General features: G+C 59.4%; 1 protein-coding gene across 5 annotated transcripts in view; it reads left to right on the top strand.

Moving 5' to 3' along the window:
• The window catches only part of KCNIP3 (potassium voltage-gated channel interacting protein 3), a 96,636-nt gene extending 82,561 nt beyond the window's left edge, over positions 1 to 14,075 (top strand). For 4 of the 5 annotated variants that reach the window (XM_089773789.1, XM_075910719.2, XM_006129115.5 and 1 more), the window contains 7 exons: positions 1,368 to 1,492; positions 3,030 to 3,099; positions 3,820 to 3,890; positions 4,585 to 4,692; positions 8,691 to 8,795; positions 9,929 to 9,991; positions 11,070 to 14,075. In XM_089773789.1, coding sequence (XP_089629915.1) covers positions 1,368 to 1,492; positions 3,030 to 3,099; positions 3,820 to 3,890; positions 4,585 to 4,692; positions 8,691 to 8,795; positions 9,929 to 9,991; positions 11,070 to 11,117 — 590 coding nt within the window. In that variant the 3' untranslated portion in view covers positions 11,118 to 14,075. The remainder of the gene's footprint in view (positions 1 to 1,367; positions 1,493 to 3,029; positions 3,100 to 3,819; positions 3,891 to 4,584; positions 4,693 to 8,690; positions 8,796 to 9,928; positions 9,992 to 11,069) is intronic. The other variant, XM_075910718.2, reaches the window with a different exon arrangement.
• Positions 14,076 to 14,360: the final 285 nt, after the last annotated feature.

Raw genomic sequence — 14,360 nt, 5'->3', positions numbered from 1 at the left:
TCTGATCCATCCTGGCTAGAAGTCTCATGGTTCTCCCTGGGACACAGAGCTGGGGCAAGTTGCGTGGGAAGGACTGAACTAATGGTTGTGCTGGGCACTGGGGCGTGCGAGTCCTGCAGAGCCTTTAGGGGGATTTGCTGCAGGGGATCACGTCACAGCTGTGGCTTGATCCCCGTGGCACCCAAGCGCCTTGTCCGATCTCAGGGCCCTGCAGGGTGCTCCAGGGAAACTGACGAAGTCTGATACCTTCTGGGACGAGGTCTCGCTGATTTACAAGCAACGGGCTCACGCCTGGGTCTCCGAACGCGGCACCAGTCACATCACAGCAGGCAGCTCTGAGGGTGCAGTCCCCAGCCTGCCTTTCCAGCCAACACTGTGCCCCAAAAGCTCTTCCTCTGGGATTGTTCTCAGGGCCACATTGCGAGCACTCTCGGGTTGGGGCTGCTGCCCGCTCTCTCTCCAGGCTCCACACTACAGTGCCGGAACTGGACCGGCATCACCCCCAGCGTAGACGCAGCCTGTGGCTAAAGGAGGGGTTTCTCCAGCACCTCAGAAGGCTGGGGAGCCGGGCTTATGGGGTTTGGACCAAGCTGCATCTGCAGTGATTCTGTTTGAATTCATAACGGTGCCCTGAAGGAAGAGCCTGCAGGAAGACTTGTCGGGGTGTTGAATCCTTTCTGGGCTGGGTGCTTTTCTTTGGGGTGCTTTTCCGGATGGGCGGGTCTACAACTCCTGTGCACAGCGGGTCTGTGGGGTGGTGTCCTTTGGCCTGAAATCACTTGTAACGTGGCCCCGAGTTGGTATTTGCAGCCTCAGTGGGCTGTTCCCATTAGGAAGAGAAATGGGTGGTGGAGTCAGGAATTTCTTTGGTGCAGACTTGTTTATTTACAAGCCGTGAACGTGAAGTCCTGTATCCCCGAGCGCAGTAGCTGCAAGTAGCAGCCGGCAGTTTGCTTGCTCCCGGTTTCCAAGCCTGCCTTACCAGCCAGCACCCTGCCCAGAAGAAACTCGCTCTCCATTTTCTACGGGGCCAGCGCCTTTCTTGCTGGCTTTCTCCCTGCTGTGTGGGTCCTTCCAGGCGTAAGCACACAGAGCTGCAACCAAACCAATGCCCCAGCCGCTGGTGTGCAATGAGTCCCCAGGGATACCCCTTTTATTCTCTCCAAATTAGTTCTTGCTCAAGCCTTTCAGTGCAGTGCCTTGGGCAGTGGCTCCCATAGCTTCAGCTATCACCAAACAAATGGGTATTGAATTGCTCCCTCAGTTAGGCGGAATGAAGGGCAGATAGCGTGCACCTTCCGCTCTGTGCAGGGGTCAGGCACTGGGAATTGCTGCTCGCTCACCGGGTTTGTCCTGTGTCATTCCAGACAGCAGCGACAGCGACCTTGAACTTTCATCCGTCCGGCACCAGCCGGAAGGGCTGGACCAGCTGCAAGCACTGACCAAGTTCACCAAGAAGGAGCTGCAGTCGCTGTACCGGGGCTTCAAGAACGTGAGTGTCTAGGGAGGCCTGCCCCCAGAGGAACGCTCCCCGGGAGCTGGGCCTCGTGGCCTCTGCTGGCTCCGTCTGCTGGATGGACGCTAGGGTGGGGCCGTCTGCTCTTTACACCTGCCTGTGGTGGAGACACCCTGGGGATGCAGGTGGGGGCAGAATGGATGGGGGGGAAGCGTATTACAGACCCGAGCCACAGCGCGTGCGTGCGCTCAGCTGGGGATTCGGTTTCTCCTCAGCACGGTCGTTCCCGAGCGCCTTCCAGCCGTGCGCGAAGCAACGCACTGAGCCGCCTGTCCCCATGGGGCCAGCGGGCGTACCGCAGGGAGAGGCGTCGCAGTGGGGAGAGAGGGGGCCATGAACTCCAAGGTGTACCGGGGTCCGGGTTCGAGGAGGGAGCGTAAGAGCAGAGGCCAGGCTGTGAGAGATGCCCTAAGAGGACGGACCTTGGGAAGAACATAGGAACGGCCATAGTGGGTCAGCCCCAAGGCCCATCCAGCCCGTTGTCCTGTCTGCCGACAGCGGCCAATGCCAGGGGCCCCAGAGGGAGCGAACAGAACAGGGAATCATCCAGGGATCTCTCCCCCGTCGCCTATTCCCAGCTTCCAGCAAACAGAGGCCAGGGACACCCTCCCTGCCCAGCCTGGCTAAAACCCATTGATGGACTTGTCCTCTATGAATGTATCTCGCTCTTTTTTGAACCCTGTTAAAGTCTTCACAACATCCTCTGGCAAGGAGTCCCACAGGTTACAACGTCCTCTGGCAAGGAGTCCCATAGATTACAGAATCCTCTGGCAAGGACTGCCACAGGTTACAGCATCCTCTGGCAAGGAGTCCCACAGGTTACAACGTCCTCTGGCAAGGAGTCCCGCAGGTTACAACGTCCTCTGGCAAGGAGTCCCATAGATTACAGAATCCTCTGGCAAGGACTGCCACAGGTTACAGCATCCTCTGGCAAGGAGTCCCGCAGGTTACAACGTCCTCTGGCAAGGAGTCCCATAGATTACAGAATCCTCTGGCAAGGACTGCCACAGGTTACAGCATCCTCTGGCAAGGAGTCCCGCAGGTTACAATGTCCTCTGGCAAGGAGTCCCATAGATTACAGAATCCTCTGGCAAGGACTGCCACAGGTTACAGCATCCTCTGGCAAGGAGTCCCACAGGTTACAATGTCCTCTGGCAAGGAGTCCCATAGATTACAGAATCCTCTGGCAAGGACTGCCACAGGTTACAGCATCCTCTGGCAAGGAGTCCCATAGATTACATCCTCTGGCAAGGAGTTCCACAGGTTACAGCATCCTCTGGCAAGGAGTCCCACAGGTTACATCCTCTGGCAAGGAGTCCCACAGGTTACAGCATCCTCTGGCAAGGAGTCCCACAGGTTACATCCTCTGGCAAGGAGTCCCACAGGTTGTCCGGGATGTATTGCAAGGCAGAGCCAAGGGACAGGGCCCACCAGGAGCATTGTCTGCTCTGTGGGGAGGCTGGCGCTCAGAACAGCTGGGGGCTCACCTCCTGGCCATGACTTCCCTCCATAGGAATGCCCCAGTGGCCTGGTGGACGAGGACACCTTCAAGCTGATCTATGCTCAGTTCTTCCCTCAGGGAGGTGAGTTTGGCTCCCCGCCCCGAGCCCTACCCAGTGCCGGGAAGGGCTAAATGATCCAGCGAGGCAGAGAGACTCTCCCCGCCCAGAGCCTTGATCCCAAGCTGCTGACTCCCTGTCTGAGGAGACTCCGCTGCGACGATCCCCTAGTTCCTCAGCTGAGGCCAGGCCCCTGTGCCGGGCAATATCTGCCGCACGAGCAGGCCCCTGGCCTGGCTGAGCAGGGGACCAGGCAGCCCGGTGGGGAAACGCCTGGGTGTTTACAGCGGCTGGAAGCCCCCGGCGGGCCCGCTGGGCCAGGTGCGGTTCCCCTGGAGGATGCCGGGAGAGGCTGTAGCTTGACAAGCGGTTTCCCAACGCTGGCTTTGTCAGTGGGATCCTAGTAACCTGCCTCAGCCCGCGCTGGGATGGGGGGACGCAAGCACCTCGGGCCCCCTCCCGGTGCTGTGAGACTCCTTCTCCCCCGGGGGCTCCCCGCAGCAGCAAAGCGGCAGGAGGGTACAATGGTTAGGGCCCTAGCCCAGGCATGGGGTGACCTGGCTTTGAGTCCCTGCTCTGCCTCAGACTCAGGGCCTTGGGGCGACCAGGCCGGCCCAGCCTCGCGGGGTGAGGGCCGATGTGTTTCTGGAGCGCGAGGGGCTCGGATTAGTAGGGTCAGGCCTGGTGGGGGAGGGGAGAAAAGTGCCAGCGCGTTCACTGGGCCTGTCGTTTCTCCTCCCCCAGACGCCAGCATGTACGCCCACTTCTTGTTCAACGCCTTCGATGTGGACCGGAACGGGGCCATCTCCTTCGAGGTAACGGCCCAGCTCTCGCTTTCAAAGAGCCAGGTCCCCCCAAGGGGCTTAGGAACCTCGCGCTGCGGCTCCGGACTGGACTGGAGAGGGTCAACGTGTATATATGGTCCAGTTAGTAAAACTTGCAAGGAGCTATGGGATTGTTTTGAAATAAAGACGCTGTCTATAACGCAAGCTCCCTCTCCTACGAGGGTGCGTGTGTATAAAATCATTCTTCTGTTTAGTTCCTGGATGTAACACACCTCGCTCAGCCAGCCACCAAAATGCCTGTGATTTCATTTCTGCGCTGGGAAGGGGCAGTTAATGATTTCCGTTTGCTTTTTTGCGCTCAGTGTCAGGCGCGGTGAGCAGCAGAGAACTAGAGAGGGTTTTTTGTATGGTTATTGTCAGCAAGGGGCACTGGGGCTTAGGTGGGCAGCGAGTCAACTAAAAATAGACCCGGCAGAGAAGAGAAACAGGATCGATAGACAGGCGACCAGAGTTTCATGGTGGATAACGTTTCTGTTTCACCCTCTGAAGGGTCAAAAGCTGCCCCTTTAAAAAAGCAATTCCCAGGCCCTGCTGCAGGGTGGTTCTTTTCCCCGGGGCGTGTGTGGAAGGAGGCGTTGGGGTCTGCCTGCTGCTTGCTAGCAGTTGCCCATCAGCTGGGTTGTTTACCTGTCCTGCTGAGTCTCTGCTTCCTTCTCTATTCCAGGATTTCGTCGTCGGCCTCTCTGTCTTGCTGCGTGGGACCGTGCACGAAAAGTTAAACTGGGCTTTTAACCTCTATGATATTAACAAGGACGGCTACATCACCAAGGAGGTACCTGCAGCGAGGCTGAGGGGACTGGGCATGCGTGAGGTTTGGAAGCAGACATGGGCATCTGTGGGGGATCCGAATGGGCCGGAGCAGAGACAGGGGCCTCCAGAGGGGGACTACATGAAAGCCGGCAGCCCACAGCCGTGGGGCCCATGTCGATGGAGGGGCACAGTCAGGGAGGGGAGCCCCAAAAGCGGTGAGAGCAGGGGTGTTTTTCTGTGCTAGAGGCTGGAGCCCAGGGGAGTGGAAAGTCAGAGACCCCCCAAGCGTGAATGCTTGGAGACGGGCAGGCAGGCGATGGACAGGCCTGCTGTGTGATGGTGCCTCACCGCTGGACCCCGGGGGAGCGGGAAGTAGCTCAGAGCTTGGGTGAGGGGTAATGGAAGCCCTGAGGCAGGATCCCTGGGGGTGTGGATTGGATTCAGAGTCATATAGAAGGTTCTAGGGACACAACTGGTTTGAAGGGACCCCCCCCCCACCGCCCGCGAATGAGGGGGCAGGTTCAGGTCTCCAGGGACTATCTAACAGTGCAGGACTCCACTCCTGGCTTAGGCCGACATTTTCAGAACGCGGGGCCTAAGCCAGGTAGACCCCGCTAAAAAACCGGACACGCTTGTCCGGCTGGGAGGGGGGCGGGAGGCAGAGCTGGCGGGGGTGTCTGGGAGCCGCGGGACTGGACGGCAGGAAGCGGGGGCGGGAAGCAGAGATGGGGGGGATCGGGGGCTGTGGGGCTGGAGGGGAGGTTGGGGGGCCTGGAGGAAGGGGCTGGGATGCAGAGCTGGCGGGGGTGTCTGGGAGCCGCGGGACTGGACAGCAGGAAGGGGGGGCAGGAAGCAGAGCTGGGGGGGATCGGGGGTTGTGGGGCTGGAGGGGAGGATGGGGGGGCCTGGAGGAAGGGGGGTGGGATGCAGAACTGGCGGGTGGGGGGTTTCCGGGAGCTGCGGGGCTGGCTGGCGGGAAGCAGAGCTGGGGGGAAAGGGGGATCGGGGGTCGTGGGGTCGGATGGGAGGATAGGGGGAGCAGAGGAAGGGGGGCAGGAGTAGACCTGGCCGGGGGGGGGTGCAGCCACTGGCCACAGCCGGCGTCCAACAGGCCGTGCCCTTTGCAGGCGCTCCCTTTACTTGCCAGCAGAAGCCGGGCGGGGGCGGGGGCGGGGGCGGGGCTGGGAGCCGCTCCCCCCTCCCAGCTTCTGCACGAAACCAGAGGCTCCCAGCCGGGAGCGGGGCCGCGATTGGCACCGGGAGACTCTGGTCGGGTGCAGAATCTGGGCAGGGGACGGCTGGGAGCCCCGGCCCCCGCCCCGCCCCGCCCCAGCTTTTGCACGTGACCGCAGGGCTCCCAAAGCCAATCGTGCTCCGCCTCCCCGTCGCTCCCCCGCCCCTGCCAGGCTTCCTCCGGCGCCCAGCCGGGAATTCACAAAATACCGACGTTGCATAGGGCACGTGTCCAGCATTTTCTGAATTGTTCTACCAGACAGACGGTGCAAAGAACGGACTGTCCGGTAGAGCCACTGCCTTGGAGCTGTGTCCTGGGCTGGCCTGGGACGTCAATGGAAGCGGGGGCCTCTCGGTGCCTCTGAGGAGGAATCAGGCCACCTCCCGGTGCCTCCTTTTAGGCACCCGAGGTTGCAAAGGGCTGGTCGTTGGGTGCCTTGTTCCAGCTGGTTTGTGTGAGCACTCTGGTCCAACAATGCGCCCATTAAACCCTAACTTTGCCCCCACCCCGTTGGTCAGGGAGTGGCCCTTGGTAGCTGCCTAGGGCTAGAAGGACAATTAAATCACCAGGCCAAGCCACAACTGTGCGGCTGAGGCTGGGAGAAACGACGGGCAAACGTGGCTTTCTTGGGGGGTGCAGGCCACGTACCCGGTTTGCTCGTTAAACCTGGGCAGGTCTCACTTCGGGCAGGTCTCCTCCTGGCCCCAGCGGAGACGACGGCTAAACGCCCGCTGACCTCGCTGGGTCCACGCCGTGGTCCAGTGTGACAAGATGGCCGAGACGTGGCAGGACTCTGTAGCATCCCATGCTGTGAGCCTCCGGGGGGCGCCTCCTCCCCGCCCCACTGGCCCCGCCTCCCCACACGGCTGAGGAGCACTGGTCTGCCGTGGTGCGTCTGCAGCCTGCTGCCTGCCCTGGCGTTGGCCCTGCCGATGCTCCGCTCCCTCGTGGTTTGTGTGGCGCGGCGCCTGGCCACTGTGGTTCACCCCGGCGCTGAGCCAGCTTCCAGAAGGCTTGGTCCCTGGTTGTCACCCGGGGTGGCATAGCAGCTCGCTCTGCAGAAGAGGAGAGTGAGGGGGGATTTGAGAGCAGCCTGCAACTTCCTGAAGGGAGGTTCCAAAGAGGCTGGAGAGAGGCTGTTCTCAGTGGTGACAGATGCAGAACGAGGAGCAATGGGCTCAAGTTACAGTAGGAGAGGTCCAGGTTGGATATTAGGAAAAACGATTTCCCTAGGCGGGTGGTGAAGCGCTGGGCTGGGTTCCCTAGGGAAGTAGTGGAGTCTCCATCCCTAGAGGTGTTTAAGTCTTGGCTGGACAAAGCCCTGGCCGGGTTGATTTAGTTGGGATTGGTCCTGCCTAGAGCAGGGGGCTGGACTTGATGGCTCCTGAGGTCTCTTCCAGCTCTAGGATTCTATGAGCAGGGCCCCATTTGCAATCCCGGACGATCGCTGCCAAAATTCTGCCCCGTGGGCGAGCTCTCAGCTCCCATAGAGGATGGGCTTGGGCGTTTGGTACAGCTGGGGATGGGGGAGGCAGGCCCCCAGACCCACCTACAGCCCTGACCCCTCTGCTGAGGCCCCGCCCCCAGGGAGGGGACGAGGCGGAGCAGTGCACTCCGTGCTCCCCAGCCTCCCTGGAGCATGGGGGGGAGAGGGGCAGTACGCCGAGGAGGGGGAAGGGGGGCATGCATGCAACGCAGCTCCCGGAGCACTAGGGGAGAGGAGGCAGTCGCCTGGTTCCAGCCCTCAGGAGCACCAGGAGGGCAGGCGCTGGGGCAGCAACACTCCGCCCCCAGAACTCCTACGGCAGGCGCTCGGGGGGCGGAGTGTGGGCAGGGCCAGGCTGGCGGTTGGGGAAGGCAACGCCCGCCCTGGCCTAAGCCACCGGACGTCCCTGAGGCCAGAGGCCCCACACGGCCCCACACGACGGTTCCCCCTTGTAGGCGTGGCCTCCCCTGCTTCAGGACTGTAGACACAGAAGGCAAAGACAGGTCTGGCTGCATCTGCAGAGGTGTCAGGAGGACACGGCGCTCCCGGCAGGCAGGCGCCGGTGGGGTTAGCTCAGTGAAGGAGCTGGCTTCCCGTCTGCCCAGCAGCGAGCGCACCTGCTTTGGGAAGAAGTGTCCCAGGGTTACTAATAACCACACGTGGTCAGGACCTTGGTTTTGTGGTCTCGATGCACTGCCAGAAGCTAGCTCTGCTGCACCCTTCCCGTGTGCAGACCCCACCTGCGGTGTCCCTAACGTCACCAGGGGATCCTCAGCCCACGTACCCCCTACTCGATCCTCCTCATCGCTTCCTGCAGCCCCGCAGTGCTCCCTGAAGGTCTCCTGTGCAAACACAAACCCAGCCCGGCCCGGCTTAGCTCACCAGAGTCATGGCACAGAAGAATAGCTCGCTGTTCATGAGCACTTCTCCTCAGTAGATCTCAAAGGCCCTTGCAAAGGAGAGCAGCAAAGTTCTCCCCATTTTACAGATGGGGAAAACTGAGGCACAGAGCAGCAACATGACTTGTCCAAGGTCACCCAGCAGGCCAGTGGCAGAGGTGGGAATTAAACCCAGGTCTTCTGAATCCAGGACTCTGTCCACTAGGCCATACTGCCACCTGGCAATGGGGCAGTGTGAGACTGTGGCTGGGATATAAAGTCCCCCGGCTCATAGGGTCTACCTGGAAACATCAGCGCCACCCATTGTGTCGCCCTCGTGATTTTCCGTTGCGCCTGGCCGAGACAGGCAGAGGGCTCTGTTTGGGCTGCCTCCCGGTGCTAAGTGCTGCTCTCTCTCCCAGGAGATGCTGGCGATCATGAAGTCCATCTACGACATGATGGGCCGCTACACATACCCGATCGTCAGGGACGATGCCCCAGTAGAGCACGTGGAGAAGTTCTTCCAGGTAAGCAGCTCGCCGGCATCTGGCAGGAGGAGCCGGGAGCTTCCTGTGCTAGCCAGGGCAATGGGATTGGAACAACAGACCTGTGGGCTGTGTCTACACTGGGCCACTTATTCCGGAAAAGCAACCGATTTTCCGGAATGACTTGCCAGCTGTCTACACTGGCCACTTGCTTTTCCGGAAAAGCGCTGACGATCTACTGTAAAATTGTCAGTGTTTGTCCAGAAAAACTATGTTGCTCCCGTTCGGGAAAAAGTCCTTTTCCGGAAAAAGTGTTCCGGAAAAGGGCCAGTGTAAATAGCACAGTAGTCTTTTCCGCAAAAAAGCCCTGATTGCGAAAATGACGATCGGGGCTTTTTTGCGGAAAAGCACGTCTGCATTGGCCACGGACGCTTTTCCGGAAAAAGTGCTTTTCCGGAAAAGCATCCTGCCAATGTAGACGCGCTTTTTCCGGAAATACTTATAACGGAAAACTGTTCCGTTTTAAGCATTTCCGGAAAAGGTGCCAGTGTAGACGTAGCCGTGGAGTCTGCGCTAGCTGGAAGGCAGGCGGGAACCTTCCTCCAAGAGCCTGGGTGCAAGGGGTCTGGCCTGGCTCTGTGCTTAGCCTGGTTAACGCCGATGCTTAGCCTGCCATCTCCGCAGTGAGTGGCATTGCACTCGGATGGAAAGGGGTGGAACATGCGGACACAGCTGCGGCTGAGGCACATTCCCACATGGCCACAGGCAGGAGGCAGATGGCAGGGGCAGGCTTGCAGTCTCGGCTGGAAATGGTGCACGGCAGACCCTGGCAGCCGTGGAGGCAGGGGCTCCGTCCGGGACTCTTGGTGCGGATTCACCGAGGTTGGGTTACAAGCCACAGACACACTCTAGTCCCAGGGGACTGCTCCATTACAGACTGTAGGCCTGGGCTGGCAGGCAGGAAGACAGGCTCGTCCCATGGGGGATGCCAGTCGCAGGGCAGAATGGAGGCAGAGAGCCCACTCCTGGGCATCCAGGCCTGCCAGGATTGCGGGCAGGTCGACCTGAGGGTACAGCTGGGTGCAGCGTGGGCGCGGGCGGGGACCACGGCACTGCACGGAGGCACTGGTGCGCCAGGATCTCCGTGCCCATTCCCGTGTCGCTTTCTGTTTCAGAAAATGGACAGAAATCGGGATGGCGTGGTGACGATCGAGGAGTTTTTAGAGACCTGTCAAAAGGTGAGTGGGGAGCTGCTGCAGATTCTCCATCACCCCCGACCCTGACCACGTCCCTGGCCCCTCGGCTCGATTCAGCCCCTCTTACCCTCTTGCTTTCTTAGCGTCCATCTTGTGGCTTTCCCTAGTGCAGGGGTTCCCAACCTTTTTCGGTCCCCGTACCCCCTTCCCGTACCCCCTAGTCAATATGAAAGGAAATAAATTCTAGATGCTCGAATCCACAACTTTTTTCACTATCACTACTACTTGTGGAATATTTCAATTAGGATAATCTAGTTATTTACCAAATATTCCCCGTACCCTCTTGACAAGCTTCTCGTACCCCCGGGGGGTATGCGTACCCCACGTTGGGAACCCCTGGCCTAGTGCATCCTCCAGCCAGGACCTGGCCCAAATTTCAGCCCCTTTTGATGGCAGCTTCCCCCAGATCCCACCTGAGAACACGCCAGAGCCTCTCCTGGGCTGGGGGATGCCGTGTGGTGTGGCGGGACGCACCGCATGAACGGAGAAGGGCTGGAGCAGTCACAGGGAGACGGGATCCCAGCCCCGGCTCCATGGAGCACATGCAGGGGCAGGCACGTGAACCGGGCTAAAGGAGGCACATTGGCTCAGAAACGATACCCAGCTAATGTCATTTGTAGACCTTCCGAGCACTATCCAAAGCAGGTCAGTCCTATTAGCCCTACTGGGAAAATCAGCAAGAGAGAGGACGTGTCTTCCCCAGGTTCATCCAGCTCCAGTTAGCCCAACTGCCAGCCTACCCACCCCTCTGTCAGACATACTGTTATTACTACCATAGGGATCAAATGGCCCCAGCCAAGCAGTTTCCCATTGGTAGGCACAGACCAGATGGGTTAGTCCCTGCCCCCAAAAGGTTTACAATCTATTCAGCACAAAGGGTGGGGAAGGGAAACTGAGGCACGGAGCAGGCAGTGACTTGCCCAAGGTGCCACAGCAGGTCAGTGCCAGGGCTGAGCCTAGCAGCCAAATTTCCCGTCTCCCGTTCGCTGAACCACCCATCTCTAGTTGCCGTGCTGCTGCTGAACCACTGCTCTGGCTTGTCTCTCCCCTCCCCGTCCAGGACGAGAACATCATGAGCTCCATGCAGCTGTTTGAGAATGTGATCTAGAACGCGACCGCGTCTCTCCCAGCATGGCTGCCTCCTGGCCTGCTCGCAGACGGGCGCTCCTGTCTGTCTCTCTCGTGAAGCACACACACTGAGAAGCAAAACGGACTCTTTTTATATTTCACAACAAAACAAACCCCACCAATCAAAATGAAGGAAAGAGGAGGTGATGGTGTTTGCTCCCGACCGGATTCTCACTTGAAGGGCAAGAGGAGACAGAGAGAGACGGGGCTTCGTGGCTTTGTCTGACCTAGCAGAGCGATTGGATAGCGCTCCCCTAGGATACGCTGCACAGCATCACATGCTACCTGTGGGAAAGAGACCAGCCTTGTGGATTAGCTCAGCACGTCTCCTGTGGCGGATGGATGGAAAGGCTGTTGGCATGTGGGCGGTGGAGTTCTCATTACTGCCACCTGGGCACCTGGAAATGGGGCAGTTACTGGATCTCATCAGGAACGGGAGGTGCAGTATCTATGTGAGGGGTGGGGAAGGGAAACTGAGGCACGGAGCAGGCAGTGACTTGCCCAAGAGGCAATTCCCAGTGAGGTCCACAGCTGGCGCGATTTGGCGTAGCTCCATTCACTACGTGACTGCGACTGATCTCCATCCGTTTTCACGCCTGCGCCGAGACCCTGGAGCCTGAATGTCTCTCTGTGGGGCAAGGTTGGTTTGCGGGCATCTGAAGAGAAGCCCTCCCTGGCTGTTGGGAATCATCTCCAGGACTTCCGTTCGAAAAGCACAAGAGCGTCCATTCAAAGGCGGGTGGTGTGTAGAGTACCGTGGGTGGGACTTTCCTTGGGCGCTTGCTCAGAAAAGGGAAGCAAAGGCAAAAGCTAGCACACCTCCCCGGTTGCATGGGGAATGGATGTCCCTCCGCCTGCAGCGGGACAGGGGACGGTCTCTTCGCTCAGGAGACTGGAAGTGGGGCACTCTGCCTCAGAAACAGGATTTGAGTTTTCTGAAGAAATACAAGCACAAATCCCCCAGCCCTTCCCAGTGGGACGTGGAGCCAGGTCCTCACTGCTGTGTTCTGAGGCTGAGATTTCCGTAGCCTGGCTCCAGTCTCTGTTGGCTGGAGTGAGGGTTACACGGGGACCCTGCTCTGCTGTGGGATGGGCAGAGCTGTGGTAACCGTGTGGGTTCCTGAGTATGTGAGGGGGCACTATCTGCCAGACGTCCCACTTCTGTTGACGAGAGGACAAGCTTGGGAGGTGCCCGAATCAGAGGACAAGCTCTGTGTGGCTCAGGCGTGTCCTCTCCACCAACAGAAGTGGGTGCAGTCACAGACGTGACCTCGCCACCTCGTGTGGCACTGCAGCTGATGGGCAGCGACTCAGTGGCGTAGCGAGGGCGTTATGCGCCCGGGGCAAAGGCAACATTTGCGCCTGCCAGTCATGTTGTCTTCACAGTGAAGTCTCCACGGGCTGCCCGGTCGCCTCGCTCCGCTCCTGGGTTGCCACCAGAGACGTGGGCTGCAGCCCCCGTCACCTCCAGTTCTTCCTGCCTTCACCGCCAGGGCCCCAGGGCAGCAGTCCCGGGAGCAGCAGCACTTACACAGTCCCCATCCGGCCTCTGCTCCGCCGGCTCCCGCCCTCGGTCCTGTCCAGTCTGAGTGCCGAACTGCGCAGTGGGGGCGGCAGCGGCTTCGGAGCCAGGGTTCCTGGGCAGGCCTTTGAAGTGCCCACTCCCGCCGCCCAGCCCTGCCTCAGCAGCTTTTCTGCAGGGAGCAGGTGGCCCAGCAGCTAAACTGGCACCCCCCCAGCGTGGTGCCCTGGGGCATCTGCCCCCCCCCCCCCCGCTCTTGCCTCGCTACGCCACTGCAGGGACTTACGAATATGCCCAGCACACAAGGCTGCAGTCAAAAGGCCTCAGTCAAACAGGGCGTGAAATCTCACCCATCCACTGGGGACTTTTACAAGGCTTAGTTTGAGGGGCTGCCTTTGTTTTTAACACGTGACTATTTTTAGGCATTGCTGCAGCTGAGATGAGACCGGCCACTGGGCAACCCGCCCTTGAAAGAAGCTAGAGTTGGAAAAGCCAGCTGGAAATCAGCGCGTGTAGGGCTGGGCAAGTCACAGGACCAGCGGGAGGTGGGAGGCAGCTCTGCCACCGAGAGGGAGTCAGCCCCAAAATCCAAGCCAGGGCCGAGTCCGTACAGTCTCAAAGGAGGAACTTGCTAAGGAGCCGGGATGCAGCGTCTCACCAGGATTTCCTGTTGGCCATGGCAGAGCCACAGAGCTGTCTCTGTGCCAACCAAAATACCCTAGGTGCTGCCCTGGGGAGACCCCCTTTTCAGTTCCTGTAGTAATCTAGGATGGGGCTGGTTATTGAACGCTCCCATCTCATTGGGGAAGCTTAGAAGAGCACCAAGCCTGAGCAACAGTCCCTGGGTCTGCAGGGGGAATCTCCCAAACACGTACTGGGGAAGAGACGGATCCTGGCAGACGTTGTCACTGATGCTTAAGCTCGTGCAGCTTCTGCCTTTTTCTCACAGGCCTTCCCGTCAGATAAAACCAGATCCACCTTTACCCGCCCAAGCCCTCCAGACACTTCCCAGAGCTGAACGAGCCCCAGGATCCAGAGTTTTAGCCACCCAAACTCAGTCCTCACCTTCCTCTCAAGCCTCTCAGAGCCCAAAGGCCATTTCTCTCTCTCTCTCTCTGCCCCAGGCCCAGAGCAGTCTGTTTCTGTCTCCCACTGCCAAGAATCCCGGTCCTCCCTCCCTCGCCTCTCCCCAAACCCTCTCCAGAGGCTGCGAGTTTGCACTTGATACATCCTGACATATGTACAATATAAGGAATGGCCGCATGTCTCACTAGCAGTAGCCTTTACGCCAGTGCCCGGTCTCTCCCGCCCACACTCACAGCACAACTTGGGGAGACAGTCGGCTCCTGTTCTCTGTAACTACTCGATAGTCGGTCACTGTATATTTTACTAAAATAAACTTCGGAAAAAAAATAAGAGGCTGTCTCTGGTTCGCGTCCCTTGCCAGCAGCAGATCCCGGCGGGTCTGCACCCGAAGCCTTCCCGCGCCGTGAAACGTGGCGTAACAGCGAGAACAAACACTGGTGCTCTAGTTTGTGAGCCTCCTGTTGTGCTGGCAACGGGGAGGTGGGCAGGCCTGGGGCAGGGGGGAGCCAGGGCTGGGGGGGGCGGTTATAGGAAGTGTCCCCAGGGGAGGGGGGGGCGGTTATAGGAAGTGTCCCCAGGGGAGGGGGGGCGGTTATAGGAAGTGTCCCCAGGGAG

Source organism: Pelodiscus sinensis, chromosome 28, assembly GCF_052426305.1.
Source record: "Pelodiscus sinensis isolate ZL-2025 chromosome 28, ASM5242630v1, whole genome shotgun sequence".
Classification (NCBI taxonomy): domain Eukaryota; kingdom Metazoa; phylum Chordata; order Testudines; family Trionychidae; genus Pelodiscus; species Pelodiscus sinensis.
The sequence above is the reverse complement of the archived record's forward strand: the minus strand, read 5'-3'. Positions and strand labels throughout refer to the sequence as shown.